At 42.1% G+C, this 25,904-nt stretch overlaps 1 protein-coding gene across 2 annotated transcripts in view; it reads right to left on the bottom strand.

Annotated features, from left to right (window-relative positions):
* MAPKAPK5 (MAPK activated protein kinase 5) overlaps nucleotides 1-25,504 on the bottom strand; it is a 29,792-nt gene extending 4,288 nt beyond the window's left edge. The window contains exons 1-11 of one of the 2 annotated variants that reach the window (XM_075012314.1): nucleotides 24,890-25,504; nucleotides 20,366-20,439; nucleotides 17,286-17,361; nucleotides 15,216-15,313; nucleotides 13,419-13,527; nucleotides 10,082-10,171; nucleotides 8,543-8,638; nucleotides 7,211-7,291; nucleotides 3,923-4,110; nucleotides 1,202-1,322; nucleotides 370-500 (exon numbers count right to left, since the gene is read on the bottom strand). In XM_075012314.1, the coding sequence (XP_074868415.1) occupies nucleotides 370-500; nucleotides 1,202-1,322; nucleotides 3,923-4,110; nucleotides 7,211-7,291; nucleotides 8,543-8,638; nucleotides 10,082-10,171; nucleotides 13,419-13,527; nucleotides 15,216-15,313; nucleotides 17,286-17,361; nucleotides 20,366-20,439; nucleotides 24,890-24,925 (1,100 nt within the window). In that variant the 5' untranslated portion in view covers nucleotides 24,926-25,504. The remainder of the gene's footprint in view (nucleotides 1-369; nucleotides 501-1,201; nucleotides 1,323-3,922; nucleotides 4,111-7,210; nucleotides 7,292-8,542; nucleotides 8,639-10,081; nucleotides 10,172-13,418; nucleotides 13,528-15,215; nucleotides 15,314-17,285; nucleotides 17,362-20,365; nucleotides 20,440-24,889) is intronic. The other variant, XM_075012315.1, reaches the window with a different exon arrangement.
* Between the last annotated feature and the right edge of the window lie 400 nt (nucleotides 25,505-25,904).

Raw genomic sequence — 25,904 nt, 5'->3', positions numbered from 1 at the left:
TTTCATGTTTCATCTGGAGTCCCTGACAAGTCAGTGGTAGGATATCCCACTGCAAGGGCCCTGGATTGGGGCCCAGTGGAGCAAGAAGGGCATTCCGCCCTTCGTTCCCAAACCCTGACCCATGGGGATTTACCCAGCAAAAAGGGCCTTTGTTATAGAGACTGGCCACTAGGTCTCATTGCCCTGCAAAGAGGTTTTTGGTATTGAATCTGGCTCCTAGTTTACACACACAGACCTGTGGGGGAGTGAGGCGGAGAAGGAGGTTCTGAATAAACCACCCTGACACAAGATTTAAATGTTAACCAGTGATTGAAGCACCGTGGCTTCTGACACTTAGGAATTATCAGACTTAAAACATTACAAAGTTACCCTAGCAATTTTCTCTTGCGTAGAATTGGGTTGTTGACAGAGTGAAGGGGTTTGAGGCTGACTTTGAGGTCTTGGATTCTCATGTTAGCAAGCTGTTCTGCGTGAGCCTGTTGTATCCCAGCAACCATTGCCTGGAATGGAAAAAAGTTACACACGATGTTTTAATTAGTTCCTTTGTGCATAAAATATAAGCCAGTACAAAAATAGTACATAAAAAGCCTGTACTTGTTTTAGGGATGCACAATCAAATCAGGCTTGTGCTACATGAGACGACCTAGCTTAGTGCTGAGCAGTGATCCAGTGGGGGATAATATTCTGAACTTGCAAGGGTATGGACTCTGTCTATGGGGTTTTCTGCATCGGTAGCCACCATGATTTTAGAGACCTTAATGTGTCACTGCCTTTATGCAAATGAGTTTTCCACTTAGTCACTGAATAGGGTGGATACAGACCACAGAGCTGAACTGGACTGCCAACCAATGGACTCTCGGCTGCAGATCCAAGGTAAACAAAAGGAGGAAAAAGGATGCAATAGTAAAGCAAGCAAAGCTCCCAGAGACAGAAGGGCCATAACCGGTCACATTTATAATTGTCCATCGCCTCACTAGGTCAAGGTTGCTCTTTACAGCCAATTTTCAAGCTTGCTTTTTAGCACAGTTTTAAATGAATCTTTTGGGTTCAGGAACCAAGATTCTCCTTGTCTTTATAAAAGGCATCAATCTCTGATGTCTTAACCTGCAGGACATTATTTTCAGACAAAATGCTCAAATAAGCATCAATGTGACCCCTTCCTAGACTTGGCCTTTTTGATATAATAAAAAGTTATTTAAACCTTGTCCATCATCAGCTGGGCAGAAGGCAAAATGTTATCAAGCGCTTCAGTGGAGTTTAGCCAAGGATGGTCCAGAACTCCTTCTATAGTCAACCGTTCCTCGGGCTTTACCTTCAGCAGCCTGAGACAGAAAACAAATCAGTCCTTAAAGATGCATTGTTCTTTCTATATCACAGCCTGCCTCCCTGCCTAGAACCAGAATGCTGTTAGTTTTGCAGTTACCATCCCTAGAGATGAGACTTCTCCTTTGAATAGGATGCTAGCAAAGCCTCACACAAGCAATTTGCTCCCCGTCAGTCATTTTATTCCAGTGGCCTTTCTGGAGAGGTATTTCAGCACTGCCTAGTTACAGTGGGTGTCACTAGTAGCTACGAATTGAGAAAGGGATCCTGTAATGTCTTCACTCAGCTAATGCCTACCTTCAGGTCCAATGGTAGGGAAAATCCTCTTCTTCTAAGAAATACCCAAAGCAAAAAGGATCAACATTGGAAATGTACTTCTCCAGATGGCCAGGAAGTGGGACTCACTCAAATCGAGGATTGTGTGCATGGAGGAGCAAGGCAAAATTTTTGCTCCTATAATGCAACTTCTTAGCAGTGTTTCTTCAGCAGAAGGATGGACAAGTGTACACCTTTGCAACTGAGGCAACTACCCTCCCTGGTGAATTAACAGCACTTAGTATAAAGAACTTTCCAGTAACACATGAATTTAGATAACTATTTCAATGGCTGTGCTTGCAATAGATGAATGGCTGGCTTTCCCTTCTGCCCTGACACTGATTGCACAGCCTTCAAGATTACTCAGTCCTCCAATGCTAACCGTATAAATTAGCTATTTCCACCTGAATTTCATTACTGGCCATACTGCCAGATATCTGCTTTTTCTTTGCTTTTTACTTGTATCAACATTCAAGGCATTCTTTCACTATTATGTAACAAATATAGATAAGAGTTGCATTATGAGACTGAAAAATTTTATGAATTGTTATGGAGAGAAGCTTCACAGTAGCAATGCAAGAAAGACAAATTAAACATTCACTGGAAAGAGTAGTCTGGAAAGGATTCTGCAGGCAAATTAAAGGTCACACTATTAAACACAACTGTTTAATAAAAAGCTATCAGTGTTATGGATGATACATTACTGGTATTACTGATGGTCAAAGATTAGCAGTGAAACTGGAAATAGATAAACAGTAAGGTCAAATTAAGCCACAATTAAATTTCTTGCACAACTATAGTGTAAATTAATTATTTGATTGTATAGCAGAATAGTTCAATTGTGGAAGAAAAAAATAGGTGACTTTTACAAAAATCTCAGCAGACCCCAAGGCGTATGTGCTTTTATCTTTAGATTTAAAAGGGCTAATGTATATACTTATTCTCAAGTAAAGATCAAGACCACAAATAAGCTAAACATGCTCCAAACAAGCAGCCACTTGAAGGCAGAATGTGACCTTCAGAGCCAAAGCTCATGTGAATAAGTCTTTTTTTTTTTGTTTTTTTAAAGAAAAAACAAACAAACAAAACCAGAAAACAGCACACGTACAGACTAAACCTCTCTCAACCAAGAGGATCCTCTAGACATACTTAAAATATTTTAGCGCATGTTAGGCCATAGACAGGTTCCGACATACTTGTGCTGGGGAAGAACAAGGAGGAAAAGGAATTCTGAAAGTTTATTAAAGAGAATGAGAGAAAAATTGACTTTATCCAAATTAGTGACAATCTGTGGAATCCCATATCATGACCATTCTGAAATATAGTGGAGCCTTCTTAAAGTAAAAATGCAGTATGAAAAAGCTGATTTCATTCTAAATGGTTTCAGTGGAATCATAACTGTAATTTGTATGTCAAAGCAAATCTGGACTTTCTCAATAACATTCTGCCAATAGCTACAAAAATAGGTCACTGCTTCAAGTTCTGGGCGTTTTTACAGTGCTGCAGTGTCTGGGGACAGTGTCAGGTTAAAAACATTAGGTTGATTTTGATTCTTACTATTTAGGGATTTTTATTTTTCATTTCACTGATTGAACAGTGAAAATGAAACTAGTCAGTTTCATTTTTACAAATGCATTTGGACTCTGATCAATTCTATTTTCTGGTTATCATGCAGAGTGCTGCAATGTTTTAACTGAAGTTACTTTAGGGAATACTTATTTGCTTTAACTACCTTCCACTACCCTTTTAAAAAATGTAGAAAAATACCTATATTTTGGGGTTTAACAGATTTTTGTTGCTCAAATATTAGCTCAAATGTGACCACCCTCACAGCATCCCTTTGATAAAATACATATCAGGGGAACAAAAAAACAAACAAACAACCTTTTGTACTCTACTCAAGTGCTCTCTTTTCTGACCTGCTGCTCCTTTTAGACTGGACACACATGCACTAGGTGCTGAAGATCTATATTTTTCCAGAAGTGTTGCATGAGGATTTAATTGTATCACTCCCATAAAAGGCTAAATCTCCTGGCTACTCTAAATATTTTAAGGGTAGGAGCTTTTCAAATTTGAAGACAGTGGTTTAGAAAAAGAGAAACAAGGGAAAACATTTACCAACCTTTGTATTTCATATTCAGCATGAACAATGTTCCCGCCTTATATACAGCAAACAGTTTTTTTTCCTTTTGAAAATGGAGCCTTTGGTGACAAAATATTAAGTGATTTTCCAATTTCTTGCTAGAAATAAAGAATAATATAACATTTTCCTCAACTGACTCACTTTCTCACAATGTCTTTTGCCATTTCTGAGATCTGGCTCCATTCTTCCTCTGGAAATTCAAAACTTCCTGTCATGATCTTTTTCCGCATGTCCTTTGGAATTGTCCGACTGTGGTGTTTGGAGTAAAAAGGAGGGTATCCGCACAGCATCACATAAATAATGACACCCAGGGACCACAAGTCACAGCTCTGAAAGCAAGGAAATTATCACGTTTGGGGCACAATTTCTGGTAAAGCACTGTGTAGCCATGTTAAGAGACCTACACAACTCCTTATGAAATGCTGAAAAACCCTTTGGTCTCTTAACGGTCTAGACTGAATTAGTTTATTGGAGAAGAAAAACAAATCAATGAAAAGTATCAAACTCTAAGAATTTAGATTTCAAAAGCTTTTTTCCTCCCATAGCTGCTTAATACTTTACCTTTTTTTATACACAGAAATTAATTTTATGTATTTGTCAGCTAAATTGGATGCATATTTTAACAACATCTTTTTAAAATGCGTAATTTCAAGTGTACTTAGTAACGTACATTACTTAGTAATGCTTTGATAGTCACATGCTAAGATACAAGTATCTTTGTGTATGGATCAGTCAAAAAAGTTATACAACACTTCATCAGTTTGTCCCGTATTCTTTCACGTGCCTCTCACGTAATGAAGGACCTTCTGACACCTGCTACCTGGGGTGGATTTGTAAAGTACGTACCCAGCGTGTTTTACTTCTACGGAAAGTCAGTTTTTTGTTTAAAAAAAATTAATTCAAAATTTTCCCCAGGCTTCCACTGATCTCAATGGAAGATAAGAGCCTAACTCTGAGCACTCCACACTTAGTGTGCATCCAACCCCCCAAAAAATGTTACACACACACTTCTGATCTAGTACACACAAAATTGGAGAAAGAAAAAAAAACAACAAACACTCAAAGGGTTCAAGGAAGGGCTTGTCCTCCAATTTAACATTGTAGCAAAAAGACATAAGCAGCATTTATTACTCATAAAGATGGATCATTAAACATTCTGCAATCAGAATGGCGCTGAATTACCATGTAAAGACAATTTACATGGGAATTTATCACAGTCTATTTCAGAAAGCCAGGCACATGCTTGGTGCAGTTTGTGCAATGAGTCACACTTGGCAAGAGGATATGGGTAAGAACATTTTATACACCATTCCTAGCTAGTAAATGAAGCTATGACTGAGAGTTGTTCAAAAATGAGCTGGAACGGTTTATTAGGTGATCTCTGTCATGTGCAAAGAAGGCTGCTATATGACAGTATAACTCCACAGGACAAGAGGACAACTGAACAGGGTGAAGAAGAATAACATGTTGGCAGCAAACTGGTTTACCCTGTCAATACACGTATACTCCATAGAGTTCCTTCATGTTCTCGTGACTCTTTCATTTATTCTAAAATGACTCATATTTGGATAAGGTATGGATTTAGTCCTTTATAAGAACAAGTTCTGTATGAACATCATAGTGAAAAAATATTTTATTTTTAGGACTTGCCAGAGTTTGACACTTCTGTACTGAAACGGAGAAAATTACTTACCTGCCATTGGGTAGTCTACCTGTTGTAGTCCACAAAAGTACACCCATGTCCCCCTGTTATGACTTTAAGAGCTTATTCAAAAGCACTTGGAACCCTTTCCCTATCACTGAGGCTCAATAGCAAATGGATTAGAAAGGTTGCGACAGTATCAGCATATGCAAATCACTACACTGAACGAAACTCCTGTCGGAGACCTGCTGTCTGTTGTATTACTTATATAAACATCTGGAAAGTACTGGCTGCTCCTTGCTTGACTCTGCCCAAACTACTTTTCAGGGATTTTTCCTGCAAACAAGGAAGAGATTTGGGGAAATACAGTACAGATCACCTTTGTGGATTGCTATTTTGATTACTGATATAGTCTGCTCAAATGTACCCCTGTACACCAAAGACTCCCTTAGGGTATGCTGAGCTAACAAATTAACCTTGAGAGGGATCAATGGCAAACAGTTTCCCTTGCAACCAGAGAACTTCAGGCTTTCTTCAATCAAAGTAGAAAACATTACAGGAAAACACCAACACACTATGAAAGGAAAGATGCAGATAAGCCAAATTCCTTTTCTGGGAGCAGCCAAAAAGGAATGTGACCTTCCTGGTTAGGCTTGAGAGGAGTCATAAAAGGAATCTCAGGACAAATTATATCACTACCTTTGCCAAGACAATCCTAGCATCAGCTGTGACACTTACGATCTTTCTGGTACAGATATTAGTTTCCCATTATATAGTAAAACTATTTCTCATTTAAAAAAAGGCCGCAGAGTAAAGGAGAGCTCGAATTAGTAGATTCTGCTATCGTGCATTCAGGAGCCTCTACTATCAAAAGACGAGAGGAATCTTTTGTAAGAGCCTTTGATGGTGGTGAAAGAATTGCTTCCTCAAAAGGTATATCCCAAGGGAATCTCTTTCCTTGCATAGTTTTTAATGCTGTTATTGTTTATTATTAATACTGTGCTATTGCTAACCGTGCTAGTTAATTTCTCATTTAATCAGGCTATTATGAAGTAGTTGAGACTTCAAACCAAGAGATCAATTCCATCAGAAAGAAGAACTCAAAGCCAGAAGCACTAGATCTGAGACACCTATCTTCACACCCCACATAACAAGCCTAAACTGATCATAGTACCCCTGAAATATGTTAACCCGAAAAGAATTGATGATTGACAAAAGCAGCTATGAAAGACAGGGATATGTGTTTTGAACTAATAAGCTAAGCTGCAATTACATTGCATTTCTGTCGCAATATTTTACTTTACTCCATATCATAATACTCACATGCACACAATTCTCCAAGCCGATTTAAAAAACCAGACCAACAATGTACCCAGGAAAGAATAATGGACAGGACCTGCCATTGCATCACCTGTTTTTTTATTTTTAAAACCCTCGTTACATGGTGAAGGAGCCAAATCAAAAACGCTACCTCTGAAGTTATTCCATATTCTTGCTACAGACATGATCATTTGGCAAAGTGACATTTCCACCTAAGGTTGATTATCATTCCTGCTTTTCACTGGGAAACTCGATTGTGGAATATCTGATTACTTTTATGCATCACGAAACCTACATCCTGAATTTTTTTTTTTTTTTTTTTTACACTGCTCATGGTCACAAATGCCCCACTTCATGGTAGCGTGATCAGCAGCTGTTACAGTTACTTCTATGGTTGCATCTACCTGCACAAGGAACAAGCACTTTTGTTAAAAGATGTCAACACTCAGGTTCTCTGGAAAGTTTACCTTGTTGTAAGTGTAGGGTGTTGGTGAGGTAGGGATAATACCAGATTTCTCTTTCTGATGTCGTCTTTGTGCCTCGAGTACCTAATGTAGGGAGATGAAAACAAGAATCCACCTCAGCAATTACATTACAAATCCAAATCACATGCCTATAGTTAAAGCTGCCTGACAATTTCCATTCTTTGAGCCCCTATTTTCAGCTCCTTAAAATTTTGCCAAACAAACTGTTCAGCCTGAATATGTCCTTGGTAGGTGTCTACTTGAGGCTGAATTTTTTGGGAAAGTTTCAGCTAAAATGGTTCTACCTATTCCGAGAATGACCTTAACATAAATAAAGTTAAAGAATGAAGGTTAGCTGTTTAGTGTAACACAAAAAAAAAAATCCTTCCATCTCTTTTGTTGGGAAGTTCTAGCATCTCCATGCTCCGGGGCTGAAATCTGGCTGCCGGGGGCCCTGCCCTTGAGTATGGTATGTGCCCTTTTGCTATCCTGTGACAATCTGTCTAAATTTGGTCAAGTTATAAGCCTCCAAAATACCTGGTCACCAGGTTCCTTAGAGCAGTGGTTTTCAACCAGTGTGCCACGAGAACCATCCAAGTATGCTGTGAAATTCAGTCCATTCTGTTCTTGTAATATACCTTTTAAAAATGTAACTTCATATAAGCTCACGCTGGGGCAAGGAGTCTGTTTTAAGGCAACCAGAAGTCACTTTCTTGAGACTGTAATGCAGGTCTCAGCCCAGATGCAACAATAGGTTTCCTCCCAATTTACAGATGATCCTCCCCACAAGGGAGATCATAATTCAAGATATAAAATACATCTATCTTTGTCCTGTGAGGTCTACTAAACACTGAGAGCTGTGACAATAGCAGACCTGTTTAAAATTTGAAAAATACAATAATATTGTGCTACTCTGCACATCTATAGTACATTTCATCTATTGATCCAATACCACATTTCAAACAACTAAGTTACACATCCCCCTTACCTCCATTTTACTAGTCCATACTAATGCCGTTTTATTAGGAAAACTACAAAACAGGAAGGATAACTGATTTAAACAGGAGCCTGCAGCAAGGCAAAGCCCAAGTCTAGAAACAGACTCTAGAACCCTTATCTCACATGCCCCTGCTGTAACCAGTAAATTGCAGTGGTGGAAAGCAATAGGCCATTACTCTTGAAAGGCTGTCCGCACTACCCAGGTATCCACCACTCCCACACAAGAGTCCCTTAGTAGTCTAGGAAGGGGTATTAGACTGGCATGTATATGCACGGGTGGCCAGTAAACACTGAACATTCTCTTTTCGTATAACTAGAAGTACCATCACTCATTACCTGAGGTGCTACATAGTATGGAGTGAACTGGGGTGTCATCAAGTCACCTTGGTCTATCTTGGCAAATCCAAAGTCGCACAACTTAACCGGCGCATCCTGCAACAGGCAGCAGGGGAGATTTTGTTATGGAACTTTGCTGTATTTGAATCTTTTACTTTACAACACAGTGTTCTTCCGTCCCTCTTGCATCAGGCTCTCACTCGCCCTCAGCTACTGGCCGCTCTTCTCTTTCAGCTATTTCTTTCCCACTGACACAAGGCTGCTATTCTGGTGCCATGAATTCCTTTACTGGAGCAATGAATAACCCTATCCTTCAGGCTGCTCTCAGAAGCTCAAAGTATACCCTACCCACCTTGTGTGGCAGGCCCTAGCCACTGAACCCTGGTTGTTCCTTTGCATGTGAACAGAGGGAGGGAGGTAATCAACCACCACCAGAGATACCAAAAATATATGGATCCTCTAAGTCCAGGGGGTGACAGAATTTGGTGAACCTCTCAGCTGCATACAATAATCGTCATAACCCTGACAGCCAGGCATGCCTGTTGTGGCTCATGGCATCAGTCCTTTGTGGACTCTCCTATCAGAGTTTGGGACTTCTGCCCCACCCAAAGAGGGTGGTGGTACTTGAGGCTTCTATCCCACAAGAACTGCCTGCCAAGGCTTGAGGCCCCAACAGGCATGCCCCATGGGCCTGAAGTCCTGAGCTCCCCTCCCCACTAATCTGTTAGGTGGAGAGGGGGTGGGCTCTGGGAGCTGGACTTTAATGGTAAAAAAGCTGCATGTGGGTGGTGAGCTGCGGTTTGCCCGTCCTTGCTCCAGTCATAACACCAGTATTGTTTTTATATATACACACACACACACACTGCATATTGTTAACTATCGTATATTTTCAAAGCATGCACTGGGGGTGCGAGGTACGGAGATGCAGTGCCTGATGGAATAAAACAGACCAGGAAGAATTCTGTCCTATCCAGACCCTTGAAAAGATCCTTTAGGTAAGGTCCCTTTACTGCCTTTCTGTGTCTAGGCACAGAATTTGGCCCTGGTTAGATCCCACTGAGACCTTGGGATTTTATCTGAGGGGACTGAAAAGTAGGACTCCACAAGAGTCAGTCCTGTGCTATTACCAAGAAGATTGGTTGCTCTCTCCACACAATGACCTCTCTTGGTAAAGCACGCTGAGCTACTGAAGAAAAGCATGATATAAGAACTAAGTATGACTCTGATTTTTTACTTCTCTGATGTCATCTTTGAACCGTGTTACAACATTCACCAAGAAAGAAAATGAAGTCCATCTCTCCCCCCACTTACCAGAGAAAAGCAGTCAAGTAGCACTTTAAAGACTAGCAAAATGGTTTATTAGGTGAGCTTTTGTGAGACAGACCCACTTCTTCAGACCATAGCCAGACCTGAAGAAGTGGGTCTGTCCCACGAAAGCTCACCTAATAAACCATTTTGCTAGTCTTTAAAGTGCTACTTGACTGCTTTTTGTTTTGATAGTGTATAGACTAGCACGGCTTCCTCTTTGTTACCACTTACCAGAGAGTTATCCTTGAAGAGGAGATTCTCAGGCTTGAGGTCTCTATGTGCAATATTTAAGGAGTGACAGTGCTGCAAAGCCAAAGCTATCTGGAAAAGGGCACAATAAATCAACTACAGTTATAGAATTTCTCCCTTTGCCTTGACTGTTATTTTGCACTTTAAAGAGACATTAACATAACTTGGGCCCCAAATGTTTTTAGAGAGAAGTTAAATATTTATTGAAAGCCAATTTTAGATTCAGATGTTCCTGTGCAAGGCTGGAAACCAAATGCACGGAATTCAGGAAGTGAAACTGCTTATAAAGTAGCCACAATGATCAGTCTATTCAATGGGCATGTCATTAGGTTTAGACAACAGGAAATCAAATGGCATAAATACTAATTTTCTTTTAATTGCTTTACTAGGCCAGGGCAGTAATGCATTTTCAAAACTCAGGTTTTATCATGGCAGCATCTGCTGTACTTGGTCAGCGTGTCACTAACATGCTTGTACAGATTTAAGGGATTGCATTCTGCTTAATTTTCAACAGTGAAGTTCTTATTCAGGACTTCCACTATGAAGCCTGATTTCAGTCAGTGTTTCTTGCTTTCATGGCTCAAGAGCCAACATTCAGACAGCTATACTATTTAACACATGAACAGGTTGTCTATATTTCGCCCGCTTGATGTGACAATACATAGAAAAGTATTACAGTAAGAGGATGACAGTTTTATACAGCTGCAATTGTTTAGGAACTTGTTACTTAGTCTTAAGACACCACAGATTGTACATATGAAGGTTAATTTAAATAAGAAAAAGAAAAAATGTTTACATAGCAAAATTGAAACAAAACAAAATTAAAACCCCATCAAGCAGTCCTTATCTGGAGAAATTCATTCATTTCAGTACAACTTCTGCCCAAATAGGGACTCCAGATGGGGATATGAATGCTTAAAAAACAGTGCACTGAGAGATCTTTAATGCTAACTTAATACAGAAGCAAATGCACAAGGTGTGTTCTCAGGCAAGCTTTGTGTCAAAGATTTATTTACTGGAAACAGAGGGTTAAAATTGTCTAACTGCTGATATTATTCAGGAAACACCAGAGATAAGAATAACATTTTAAAGAAGTTTTTAAGACCCCAGCCTTGCAAACACTAATGCATTCATATGGAACTTTATGCCTGGCTGTGATCCCACTGAAATGGGCTTTACACACACAGGGTTGTAGGACTGGGACCTAAATGAGCTGAATTCAGTTCACAGGATTTCTTTTTAAAAAGGGTTAAATAAACAAAGATACTTTTGACGAGTTCTTCCTGGAGACACTTGTTCAGAAAGCGGGCTCTCTCTCTCTCTCATAGCCAAACTTCATACAACACCAGTAAACTTACTGCAGAGGACAATCCTGCAATCATCTAATTTCTGGGCTGACCCACTGCACAGTATTGAAAGCCAGAAAGATAATTGCAATTAACGCTTCCTGAGAAACAATTTACCAAGCTTAAGGCTGTGGTTTTCAATCTGTGGACCTCTGAGGTCAGCAATTTACTGTGATGCCTATGGTTTCCAAAGGGGTCCCCATCTCCACTTGAAATGTTGTAGGAGCCAGCAGATGTCAGTGACTTTCCACCTCTTCGTTTAAGAAAATACTTTACATAAGATTATGTTGGAAAGAACAGAATTTGGTGTCTCCTCTCTGCCTCCTCCTCAAAGGGCAACACCCAGCCCAGTCTCCCTAGTGGCCCGGAAGCACAATCATGACATCAAGAGATCACTATGAAATCATATCAACAGCTTGAAGAGCCAAACAGTGTAGAAAACCCACAAAAAGAATTCTATTTAGAAACAATGAGGTTGTCTCCCTGCTTGCTTTTTCTTTTTAACTCCACTCCGGTCATTTTCAGGGGAACAGAATACTTGTAGCTTAGAGTTTCCATTTAAACTTGCTCCATTTATCTCCCCACTCAATTCATGCATCTCCATATTAGTACGTCATATTCCTCTCTGCAGGAACCAGGTGAGGACAAGTGTGTCTCCTGTACTCACACAGAGGAGGCCACCAGCACAAAGGACAGGATCAGACATTTCTGCAGCAATATTCTCCTTTGCTGTGCCTCCTGGCAGAGGCCTTTCCTGTCCCACAGTGGCACTCTAAGAGGCCACAGCCTAAAGCTGTATTATTTTTTCTGTAGGACTCATTAATCTAAGCTTTTCTGGGTGTGTCACACACACCTCACTCAGAAAAGTGTGCGGAAGAAGGAACAACTCCTGCTCTGTGCCCCCAAGGAATCATGCAGGGAATTTCCCAAGGAAGAGGTAAGGGAAACCTTGCAGAAATGCCATCCCACTGAGTCACTCCTTCAAAAACTGACCACATCTGGGCCCCTCTGATGGGAGATCAGCAGATGAACTGCTAAGCAACAAGAGCATCTGATGGATGAAAAAGTCCTTAGTAATAAAAGCTGGGGAGATGCTAAGAGACCATTGCGCTAAGTATGTTATAGCTGGCTAGAGCGGAAAGGAACACAGAAGAGGTGCTCTACATACTGGATAGCGTTATCTTGGAACTCAATGGATTTCCGGGTCTTCTATTAGATTTTAGCAAATCCTTAATACTTAGAGAACACTGGCATTTTCCAGACTTTGAAGAGGGCAAAAAAAAAAAGTACTTCAGGCATATACACACTGTCTGATATCTCAGCCGTCTCCCATGGGCTGAGAGAAACACAAGTAATTATATCTGATATTTAGCAGTGGTACCCAAACAGTAGCCCTGCAACCATCTGTTCCCCAGGATGCCCTTCACAGTGGTTTCCTGAATGCAACATTTTGAGAACTGCAAAGCCAGGAACAGGGCATAGAGAATATCCAGGAAGGGATCGGTCTCTTGGGAAGTGCTCAGGAGAATGAAGAAGTTGGAGAACCAATAATAAAGACTTCAAAGATCTCAAGCAGTGTTCCTTCTAATTTTGTGCAGAGTAAATTTTGTTATGTTAGAGGCATGTGCAGCTGTCCACCAACAATAGAAACATATGCTGATGGCTGTCAGCAGCCGTGGGCACCCGCATAATTAGCTGGGTGGCACCTGAATCTCTCCAGGGCAGCCCATCAAGCGCTCTGCTTACAGGGAACTCCGATGTCAACCCAGAAAAAAAAAGTTAGCAAAAAACTTAAAATGCTTCAGTTCTATCAGAACTTTGGTATTGTCAGATTATAACAAAGCAGGCAATGCTCATTGGATCAGAACTGAGGTTTATTTTAGCTTCCTTTTTCCTTCCCCGTCCCCCATGAAATTGTAACTACTTTAACCATTATTATTCATGGTTTTGCTTATACATGGGAATTAACTTGCCTGCTTTGTTACTTGGCTTGCTTGCTTCTCAGTAAAGTGCCGGTGCTGGCTGATTCTGTGAAATAGCTCTCCCCCTTCCATCATCTCCATTACAATTAGAAGCCGAGCCCTGTTTAAAAGCATTTCATTTCATTACGTTAAAAAATTGTCAAAATATAACAAAGCTGCTAATCTAGTCATGCACATTTCACCGCTGGTGACACAGGCCAAGAGAGAGAGAGCGTGACTGTTTTATACTGTTATTCTCTCTACTTTAGTTTAATAATTTTGGCTTTTACAGTGTAAAACACAGTATCTTCAGATCTCCTGGATAATCTGACTCACTGAATAGTGCACTTCACTGTCACATGGGAGACTGCACATTACACTCTCCTGCTTTTCCAGCGGAAGTGAATGCAGTTAGGGATTATTTATGTACTGCTACAGGTGTTCACAGCAATTTCCAAATGTGAAGATGACTGCTATCTTTACAGCTTTAGAAACAGGATAACGCTGCGCCGCCCAGCTTTAATTAAAACTTTATTGTCACTTCTCTTGAGAACAAGAGACAGTGGGTGGCACTCCTCTATCTCATATTAGATCAAAACTCTACCCATTCAAACCCTTTTACACTTAACACCCAATTAGAAGCTAATACCAGTATTTTCCCCTAGATTATATTAATAAATTGATCATAGCTAAGTTTCATGTTTTTGCTGCATTCATTTTAGGCAGGGCAACATTTTGATTCTTTGCAAGGCCAGAAGTGTTATTTCTCAAATGCAATTCAATATAAAGATTTATTGTGATTAATACTGGCATTTCTGAACCTGCTGCTGAACATAAGTCACCAGTTTCTTGCAAAGGGATCGATTTGTGACCCAGCATGTAAAGGGAAATCATCAGCTTAAGGGCTTGTCTATACTTCACAGAAGAGCAATGAGCTGAGGTCAATCTTCCGGAGTTTGATTTTGCACGTCTGGTAAAGACGTGGCAAAAATTAACCTCTCTGGGCTCAGCCATCGACCCCTGTAGTCCATGCTATAGTGTAGAGTAAGGGAAGTTGACATAAGACGAAAGAGGCTCAGACTTCCCTAGGGAAGTACAGTAGGGTCTCAACATTGTATTCATGAATGGCCAGAGGCCACTGCTTCCCCTGGGGCCCCAGGCAGGACTGTTGGTGGCTGTCACTTCCCCTGGGACCCCAGGGAGGAGTGCCAGCAGCTGGGCTCCAGATGGGAGTGGAATTCACAAAGGTTCTCAATGTGGAACCCTCACAAATGTCGAGACCCTACTCTAAGTCAATTCTAGCTACGCAAATGCTGCAACTAGAATTGTGTATCTAAAATGAACTTATTTCCCTAGCACAGTCAGCCTCAGAGAGGAAAAACTCCAACTCTGACCCTGTTTTAATACAAACATGACAATGGAAAGCTCCTCAAAGAATGCAGACTTTGAAGCTCTTATGCGCCAAATGAGTATTAAAGCAGGACACAAGCCTAGTTACTCTCAGACGATGCATGTGTCCCAAATTATGGTAATTTTCAACATGATGGAGGCCAGAAATATACAGCAAAGAAATCAAACTTTAATAAAAAATGAAATTCAATGTATACAGTATTTCTCCAGGGCACTGTAATAAGAAAAATGGGTACAGCTTACTGTGAAGTGCAGTATCTTATCCTGAAGCCCCAGATGGGGGCTCCTTGCAGGTTCATTGTTAATTATTTACAAAAAAAAAAAAAAAAGTCTTCACTATACCTGGGCCTAAACATGGAAAAGCAAGCTGTGGGAATCAATCACCCTATGTAATCTTACCTTGGGCTGGACTCATGAGGGAACTGCACACTGTTAGCATAAACTTCAATAATTTGAACAATATTTGGATGTGTTGCACACATCATGTGCAGACGTACCTTGAAGAGAAGGTAAGAAACGTTACTGTACACAATGATATGCATCAAACAGCTCCGATTCTCCCCACAGCTCCAAGATTTACAGGAGCTAATTACTCTAAATGCCTTTGAACTGTTTCAATGTAAACTACACACAGGCTAAAATTACAGAGCCCGCTCAGTTATGTCAAAACAACGCCTAAAGGCACTTACACCATCAACTAAGACAACACTACACTCAAATAAGACAAAAAGGCAGTATTATTCATTTGTTTACCTGTCAAGAATTGTTACCGCTCATGGCATCCATGTTAAATAAACCACTCAAAGTTCACTCTTTAGAATGTTTTTAAAATAAATGATCTTATGATAAGAATAAGGATTTGGGGGTTAAAGTGACAAGATTGTGGAAGGTCATGAACAAAAGTCGAAACTCGCTACCCTGCCTCATTTTATGGCCAGATAGGACTCAAGATACATAAAGCCACCTTCTAGACAGATATTCTGTGGTACTGGACACTGACAAGTTTCAATCCTCTTTGTTTGAAGGATCAAATCAGGTCCTTGATGTTTGTTTTCATGCAGCTTTTCCAAGAAATTTAATGAGAATTTGTGGTGCATGGCTGAACCTCTCTAGTCCAGTACCCTCGGGACTTGACTGGTGCCTAATGAGACAATTTTCCAGACCATGGGAGGTCAATATTGTCTAGCAACACTACCAACACTTCCACTGCTGACTGGATTCTTAGAAGACATTTAGGGATAAATTACAGCTAAATGACAGCACAGAACACAGAGCCAGGACTGGTGGCTGGAAATAAACTTTATGGGACCTCAGGGAACATGGCCACACCCATAAGTGGACATCCAACTAATTAAAATCATGACAGATTATGGATGTTGCCGGATGAGAGGAGGCCAGGCTAGAGAGGTTCAAGCTGTAGCAAGAAATGGAACTTGCATATTTTTAAGCATAAGTTCTGTTTTTTTCTTTTTTAGAGGGAGATGCATTAAAATTATAAACTGTTGCTTGTAATTTTATTTAGATTGATACATTTTTTCAGTGTGAGAAAAAGACACAAGGAAAGTGATGCCACATGTAAAGATGTTTTTGTAACTTAAGACTAAATGACACCTTAAAACATAGTGACGTTGCCTGGAATATCACATCTGCTTTGATTCAACCAAAAAAAATTGAAGAACGTAAAACAGTTTGCAAAATTGTATAAGCCTTTCGTAACAGCCATCTGAAAGATCATGCATTCCACATGGCTGTTCCCATGTCGCTGTCACTCACACTTATGTAATCACAAATTTAGCTGGTGTGCTCATCTAAGATCTCCTACACCAAATCAAACTTATAGCATTTAGAGTGCAACTTGAGGAACGCTAGCGAGTTTTTGCATTAGTTATCCTAGGAGCAAGATGGATTGCAGCTAAATTACCTCTAAACCAGAGTTTCCCAAACTTAAAACATTTGCATACCCATTTTGGGACTTCAGCCCTGTCAGTGTGCTCCCTCTCCCAGCGTGGTACCGGTGCTTATCCCCTGATTTTTAGTGATTTATTTTCTGCCATGTACCCCTTGAAATCTTTTCAAGTACCATGAGCCACGCTTTGGGAAACGCTGCTCTAAGCTATTCATATTACATTCCATAGCAGAGTACCAGGATGACACTGTAAATTCACAATACGTCTTTCTGAAGTGCGCTTGTGCATAAAGAGCAGATAAGCTTGTCTAGCAAGACTATGAAAGTGATCCCAGGAGAAACCAAACACAGGCAGTTCAGAGGGTCAAAAGCAAAGAGCGTTGCTTTACCAGGTGGTATTGCAAAAACCAAACCCTTCTTAACAGATCGTGATGGAGTCTGCCAATGGCTCACTAACATTCTGCCTCAGCTAATTCTTTTTAATATAAATGGAATGACTTGCAAAAGGAGAGAGCCCCTGTTCATTTCAATAATTACACACATTTTTTTTAAATGGACTATACCTCATTTCTAGCTTTTGGACGATCAAGAAGAATTTTCAGTGCAAACCGTTCTTGAGTAGATTTTTTCACGCAGACTCTGGTATTATAGCAATAAAACAATTCAGTCAGCAAGACGGTGAAAAAGATATTTTAATTAACCAATTTCTAATTACTGGGAGCTAGGGTTAAAGTAGGCTAGTTGTAATACATAAGGTGCTTGTTGAGAAACCAGACTGGGGAGCCTAAAACGAATGACAAGTTGTTGTCATATTCTACAACAACCATCAGACATACTTCAAAGACAGACATTTTACAGAGAGTGCATATGTCCGGTAATCCTCAGAACATCTTGGAGTCAAGAAACGGCAAGCAATGAAATTTGTAAGCAGCTCTGCAGATTATAAATTCAATACATTGTACAAATTTATTAAGTGATATTTTATTAAAAACTCAGCGAGAAATTCAAACAGTCAAATTAGCAGCATTATGTACCTCCTGTGCAAATCCATTCTTCTGACAGGCCACTGACCACTCCAAAAACAAGTATTCGCGCAATGTGTATTTAACACTAGCAGATGTACCCAGCATTGCTCAGCTCTTTAACCGAAGTTATTTTTTGAAAATAAATGATAGGAAGGTAAACCCCTGGACACGCGCAACCGAGTTGCACGTCTTGAGTTAACGTGACCGCTGCCCCCAAGAGGAGCGGGGGAAAAATGAAGGCTGGAGGGTTCAGGGGTGAGGAGAGGCAGGAGGTGGGTGGCTTAGGGCAGGGAATTGATGGGGGGAGGTGCAGAAGTTAGGGAAGAGGACTGACTGGTATGTGGGGGGGGGGGTACTGGGGCCCCCCGTGGTGGTGACAGTGATGCTGCTAAGACAGCAGCTCCTCCGAAGGACCTGGGGCTGCACTCCCCATCCAGCGACCACTCCTGGGAAGGAAGAATCCAGGGCTGTGTGCTTGTCAGGTAGAGGCTGGGGCTCTGCAGGCTGGCCCTGGCCTCTAGCCCACTGCTGTCCCCCGACACCTTCAGCTTCTCCAGGGGGTCCTTGCTTGGGGTAGTGGCTGCCCTATCTTGCAGTCTGGTAGAGGTGGAGCACTGATCTGGAGGACAATGCTTTGGGGGCTACCCCGGCATCCAGCAGCCCTCTGCAGCCTGGTTGGTGGGGCATTCCGGGGTTGGCCAGGCTTCAATGACTGCCCCCCCCACCGAGCCTACAGGCTCTGGGGGCTGCTGTTCCCTTTCAGACATTTCCCATTTTCCAGGCACAACCAAATCCTGACTAAGATTTAAGTGAGAGCAAGAAGAAGCTGCACACCCAATGTTGTGATTGTACCTCTTACGGCTTAGGAGTTCTTGGCACAAACGTCGCACAGACACACACACACATATATACTGAATGGACTGCTTCACAGGAAAAGGGCTTAGGCCTACTTGGCAGCCATCAAAGGGACAGGGAACTAGACGGGATGGCCCAGTTGGTCTTCTGCCTCAGTATCCCAGTGACGGAGGCAGTGAAGTTTGTTTTCTAGGATTCTGATGGGGGAAAAATTCTCCACATTTGCATTAAAAGGGTTAACTAGAGCAAAAGCAGCTCAGTTAAGAAACCTGTTTAAACCTGGAGATGGTGCTAGGTCCGATGAGATGAAGCCCAGCTCAGGGAGGCGTTAGGTGGTTAATATGAAGGGAGGAAGTCTAGCTAGGAAGGGGGATGCAGCAATGGGAGGAAGAGACTTTTCAATCCAACTTGGGCTGTTAGCGTGAAAACTTGCCTAAAGAGTGGCAGAGGGAAAAGAGACCTACAGGAAAGCTAATGTAGAGAGAATTCCAATAAGCATCGAGTCAAAAGAAACAAACCTTACCCGCTCAGCATGGAGTCTCAGAATTGGAGCCTAGAGAAAAGGGAGGCCCTGAGTTCCCCAAGCCACCACTGGGAAAGGTGGCGCAGGAACATACTGCACCAATGTGTGGAGGCCGGCTGCACTAAGAGCCACCTCTTCAGGTAGAAGAATATATAGAGGGAGCCAAGCTCAAGGGCAGAGTTGTGTATGAGTTGAGTTTGTTAGGCTCTATGGGTGGGGGACTAAATGTAACCTTGCCAGAGGACTAAGCCATAAGAAAGGCCCCTGCAGGACAAGAGCCGCTGTCAGCATGGAACACTAGGTGAGACCCAGCCCTGAGGGCACACAGCAGAGGTGAATCATCTTAGTGCCTCACAGGGAGGGGCTAGTTCTTACATGTCAGTAATATGACTATTAGTTCTGATGACCATCACTGGACACTGGCACTGACTTCACAGAGCAAAAGAAAAGAGTTGGTAAAATAAGCTAAAAGGAACGTACAGGTTGAACCTCTCTCATCCAGCACCCTTGGAACCTGACCTGTGCCAAATGAGAGAATTTGATGGATCGCAGGAGGTCAGTTTTGTCTAGCGTATTACCAGCACTTCCACTGCTTACCAGGCTCCGAGAAGACATTTAGGGGTAAATTAGAGCTAAATAACATTGAAAGCCAGGACTGGTGGCTGTAAACAAACTTTATGGGACCATGGGAAACTTTGCCACAGTTGTGATAAGAGGTCGTCCAGCTAATTAAAATCATGCTGGATTACAGATGTTGCCGGACGAGAGAGTTCCCGATTACAGAGGTTCAACCTGTAGTGCTGAATAAAAAACCGACACTATTGAAGGAGGTGCCATGAGCACTGTATAAAACGGGTTTTAGAGAGAGAAATAGATGCTCGAACAGAATTTCCTAAAACTATCTTACCCAAGCACCTAAATATCCTAATTTGTTTTAGAAACAGAATGGTGGACGGACTAGGGGGCAAAATGGCAGAGATGAAATCAAGTATTATTACTTTTATTTCTACATTCACTGTGATAGCAGAGTATTAGAGTCACATACGTGCACCCTATGGCACTTTACGGAGTTAAGAACTTATTACACAAACTTTTCCTGTTTCTTTATAACTGAACAAGAGAAACTCTTGAAGAGTTACCCATCTTTTTACTATTAACACAGTTAAAATAAACACCCACTACTTTGCTGCTAACATGACAATTTGATGGTATACACAAATCAGCAGGTGTACTGTCTTACCTAACTGGACCACTGATTCCAGCTCCCAGCTTTTGAGTCCAGTTAATATTGTACTCCTCTAAAATGGAGGTTTCCTATTCAAAAAAGGGGAAAAAACAGTTACTACAGCATTCTGAAAAGCACATATCCGCAGATCTGATTTGAAAGACACCAAATCAATGAAAAAATCTGCTTTTATTTCATTTTACCATGGGAAATTACACACGTACAAATATTAGCATAACATAGTGCTATAATAAAATACTTTTGGTGCAGTTTGCTAGAGCTGGTCACACTAGCATTCTGAACGAGGTAACCATCCTCTGATACAAGAAGGGCCTTGGAGAACATTAGCATGCAAGACTATCTTGGTTCCGGAGTTCTGCCTTAATGCCCCCCCCCAAAAAAACTAATCTGTGAATAAATGATAGGTTTTTAAGTTTGATTTTGTTCTGCTTTGTCCACATTAGTTTCTTGCTAAAGAACTGATGTTTCCAGTCTCTGAATGCTCGCACAGAAAATTAAGCACAGCAGTGACCCGTATATAAACTGATTTGATCTTCTCTGTTAAGGAATCACACTTACGATAGCCATTTTGACTCCAATACACAAAAACAGGACTAAACCCTACTCCGATACGCCTCGGGAACTTCCATGCATAAGCATGTTCCTTCAGTGTGACATCACTTATGATATATGTGGGGTGGCCTTAGCGTAGACAGTGTTGGCTAAAACTTCTACCACTGCTGTTAAAGACATTCATCTAACAATGCTATAAATTGATGCATGCTGGATGTTAATATAGTCTCACGGAAATATATTTTGTAGCGTTCCTTATGTCATTGCTCCAAGAAGTAATTTATGCAAGTTTGACGTTCCCTACTTCCTGTGTTCCTTATAGAAAGCTAGAAAACAGACTGGTACGATAGCAACCAAAGCTGGGGTCTGACTCTTTCTGCTCTCCACCATTCTGTCACCATGCAGGACCTGTACTGGTCCTTTTCTGGAATGCGTGGCAGCCTCACTGCATATTTAAACATCCGTGTGCTTAGAGCTCTATGCAGAAGAGGTCATCCTCTAGACAAGGGAGTAGATCACATAAGTACAATATAGACAGATGTTCAGACGTTACTAACAGGCTGAAGATGTAAAACTCAAACACTCTTTAAATTAAAAAGACTCCCAACAGTCAAAGCACTCAGTGGGGTAATGTTCAACGGCTTAGCAGAAAATAAGGTATTTTAAGTAGGATTGGAAAAAGTGTAAGGATAAGGCAACCGTTCCAATGGAAAAAGGGAGAAGATATGAATTTACAATTACATTGCAAGTTTAGGACAGGGAGCTTACCAATCTATATGACTTGCTAAATGAACAGTAAAACTGGGTGCTAATGAGCGGCATCACCAAAAGGCAAAAACGTAAGCATCTTTCAAATGCCTCAGTTATGTCCTTAAGGGAAAGAGGATAAAATCAGCATAGGCACTACTACATGGCTTACTGCTTTCAAGTAACAACACTAAGGGAGTGTAGTTCTCTTACTGATTTATCAGTTATGATGATTTTAGGAGGGCATACATTAAGGAACAGATTTATCCCATTGTTTTATTCTTTGATCAGTTATTTGATTAATGAGAACCCAAACTATTAGAAAGAATTGCATTTTCGTTCTAAAAAGGCAAAGTATAGAAAGGTCTCTGAACAACAGCTTACGCTTCATGCTATGCAGCTGCTGTGCATTCCATTGCAAACAGTAACATACATGGCGTCTAAAAAACCCTCCAAGGAATAACTTGGAACTTCCTTGATGCACAGAGCAAATAAAAACCTTCCTCCCTAGAGGATACCAGTAAGACAACTGTTTCTTCCTGCTTTACATAGGACAGAGACAGTGAAAGGAAAAAGATGCAGGGTAAAGCAATGAGCTTAGAGAAATACAATTTTCAAGCTCTTGAAGAGAACCTATAGATTCTCTGGAGAAAATGAAAAAGATGGAGGAAAGTAGCTTCTGGAGGGCTGAGACAGCACCTGTAGACGCAGGTAGCAAAGGCAGCTGTATACTACAGCTGGCTCTCAAGCTGGAAAACCCTGGTCACTTTGAGTAGCAGTGTAGAGAAACAGTGAATCTGCACAGTGACTGGCAGGTCAGCAGGAACTAATTTGCAGATGCTCAGAATGAAAGTCCTTCCACTGCTACTAGCAAAGGGATTTCAGATGTGCTAAGTTGTATCTTAATATCTATCCAACCATTCATTCCTGTTATTCAGAGAGAGTGAATGGAGCATGATGCTGAGTTTAAATGTTCTCACCTACACCAGTGGGATTTTTAGGCCTTTTAATATTTTGGGCTTGAGGATAACTAAGCCTGCTTCCTGGGTTCTCTCTCATTGCAATGCATTCTCCCCAGCCTCCCTCCACGTTATGGTTCCTCTGTGATAAAGAGTGCCCGTTCAGAAAACAGAAGGCATTTAAAAACAATGGTATAGGCACCCTTCCCCACACACCTCATGTCCAGGCTCCAGTGGCATGGGAAGTGAAGGGCAGAACCTCTGCTTAAGTGATCTTCACCAGCTAAGCTGTTTTCAGGTACAAAGTGAAGGGATGAATCATCTATTTGGGGGAAAACACTACATGCTTGGAAGTCCAATCTCATTAATACTTTCCACCTAGACCCAGTGAAAAATTGTAGAGGGGGATTTTTAAAAGAACCATTCTTCAACATCAAAAATCAATTACAATTTTATTTGGTGGAATACCCGATCTTCCAAACATGAGTGGATTTCTATTGCTCAGCTGTACTGTCCAACTTCTGCCAGTTTATGTGGGCACAGCAACACACTCCCGAATTTTGTCACAGAACTTGAACTAGGGGGCATGAAAACAAACTCTAGTAATGATTGTTTGATAAACTGGAAGTTCAACTTTATGTTTTTAATTAAAGATTGAATTATCTTTTGAATTGTCACATCATGCCTTTCATCCCAAAGGATCTCCCAGTATCCACACCTAACTAACTTTCCTGAGAATAACAGAAAGCTATATGGCTGGCAGGCACTACAGAACACCGGAGGGATTGGGGATATTTAAACCAAGGATATCAGGCTCATACTTACTCTTACAAACTGTGTCACAGGTTTATAGGGCCTGTGGAAAATCAGACAGATGCTCACTTTTGGACAGCTACTTCACACAAACTTCAGGAATGAGGTATCCTATTGGCATGACTGTATTGTTTCAGACGCGTATAGGTATTTCCAATACTCAGACCAAAGTGCCATGTTAGCATTGTTAAAAAGCAACTCCATTATCACATTTTCAAATAATCCAGATGCCAACATTACATTGTTATAAAGAATTTTAAATGGCTCACGTTTTCTTATTTGTGCCATATGGGAAACCAAAGGTCTTTAAAAGGATGGTGGAAAGTCAAGGAGATTCAAAATGCTTTATCACTTGAATTTAATTCTGGTACCTTTTTGGGACTGGTCTGTTTTATCTTTGTGGCTTCATTAGCAAAAGCAGTACTTAGATGATGAAACTATACTAATAATCAAATACCTTACTAACTCAGAATGTTTTCGAAGGCAAACTTACAGATGGCAGTAGTGAACTTTTGCTTCGAGATGGAAAAGTTGCAGAAATCCTCTACTACATTTTTTACTTTTATTTTGTCTCCCTGAATTTCACTATTTTCTTCGTGAAATCAACTCAGATAGGAAAATTCAATAGAAAGTGAGTTATTACAATAATTCTTGCCCTACAAACCTAGTTCTATTCTGTGCCTTTTGCCCCCCACAAAAAAGACCCAAAAACAAAACAATCACAGAGGTCCCACATGCCAAGCTCATCTTCACAAGGGGAGCAGCATTTTCTCTTAAAGTAGACAAATTTCCTATGTTTCAATTTGAAGAGCAAGACTACAAAACTTTGTGTATGTTTGGTCCACTACGAGACAAAAGACTTCAAGGACTTGCTCATGCAATCTGCAGGACACAGATACAAGTATTTATACTCATCACAGTACCAGAGTACCTACATATTTATTACCCCAGCAGCACTCCAACCAATGATCAGCCAGTAACCATAGCACAGAGCTATTCCGCCAGCTGGTTAAATTTCCATTGCCAAGTGTAACAGCTCTGTCATTAAAGTAACTACTATTTAAATATTTTAGCTCTTTATTCCCAGCCTCCAAGGGACAGATGGCTGAAGTTTGTTTTCAGAGATACAGCATGTGCTAAAGAATATGTCAGTGAAAGGAATGAGGAGGAGAAATAAGATCTGTAATGGGGAGCTCAGATTTCTCAGACGCAAGGCCTTGCGAAACGTGCGAGTAAAACAGTAGCAGTCACGTCCCCCCAAAATACTGACCAAACAAGATCAATGCCCCTGCCGAGACCGTCCCCAGCACTGCTATCCCAAGAGACTTCGGGCGTGGAGTGCAAGCTCCCAAGGCGAAGACAGGGAGCTGATGTCCCCTAGTAGAAAGGCAACGGGGGGAAGGGAAGAGGGATTCGGGATCCCCGAACTCCGGCGCCTCCTTCCTACCTTAATCATTTTATCCATTTCGTGATCCTCCGACATCCTCCCCCACGTTGCCGCGGGCTGAGCGTGGAGAGGAGACGGGGGATCCCGCCTGCCGCTCCGCGAGGAGAGGGGGGAACAGGGCAGGGACCTGAGGCCGCTCGGAGAACAGGGAAAGGGGGGAGTCGGTGACGGGGGAGCCAGGAGGACGCGGACCGGCTGGATGCGGGGAAGGGGAGCCGGGCCGCGCCCGCACTAGACAACAGGCAGCTCCGGAGGAGCCTTTGTGCCGCTGAGGCGCCTCATCCCCGCGCGGCCGAGTCCGGGGAGGGGGCGCCGGGAGACGTCTCTGAGCAGGCCCGGGGGTTGGGGGGGTGCAGAGTCCGCCGCTTAACCCGGTAATCGCCACCGCCGACCCTCCACTACCGCCAACGCCGCCTGGGAGCCAGACATTGCCGGGGCCCTGGTGCGGGACAGCCCCGCCAGGCTGCACGCCGTACGGAGTCACTCAGTCCACTACCCACACTAGCGCAGCTCGGGGGCCCGCAATCGCCGCTAAAGCCCCACAACACCGGGAAAATTTTAGAAGCCGCCTCTGCTGTGATTATATAAGCCACAGGCGCCCGCATCCCCCGTCTAAGAAAGCGACGCCTCGATCAAAGCCCCCTTAGGGGCCTTCCACCTCTTAGCCACTGTTTGATGACGCAAAAGAGGCGGATTATTGCCAGACGAGGCCGAAGAGGCACGAAGGGGGCGGAGCCAGAAACCAACTAGCCCCGCCCTCTGCGCGAAATCGTTCCCCAAGAGGCTGCACCATGAGATACGAAAGGCGAGGCGTCCCCGCCGAGATATCGCGAGCTTTCAGGGCAAGGTTAGCGTACTGCGCGGGCCGGACTTAGGCTCTATTTAAGAGCCGGCGGCGGCCATTTTGCGGCGGCGTGTAGCTCTCAGGTAGAGGCGGGTTATGGTTCCTCGGGGCTCGCCGCGCTTCACGGGCGGCCTAGTCGGCCGGACAGCGACTCCTTGTGTCTGTGCTGAG

This window comes from Carettochelys insculpta, chromosome 18 (assembly GCF_033958435.1).
Source record: "Carettochelys insculpta isolate YL-2023 chromosome 18, ASM3395843v1, whole genome shotgun sequence".
Classification (NCBI taxonomy): Eukaryota; Metazoa; Chordata; order Testudines; family Carettochelyidae; genus Carettochelys; species Carettochelys insculpta.
The sequence above is the reverse complement of the archived record's forward strand: the minus strand, read 5'-3'. Positions and strand labels throughout refer to the sequence as shown.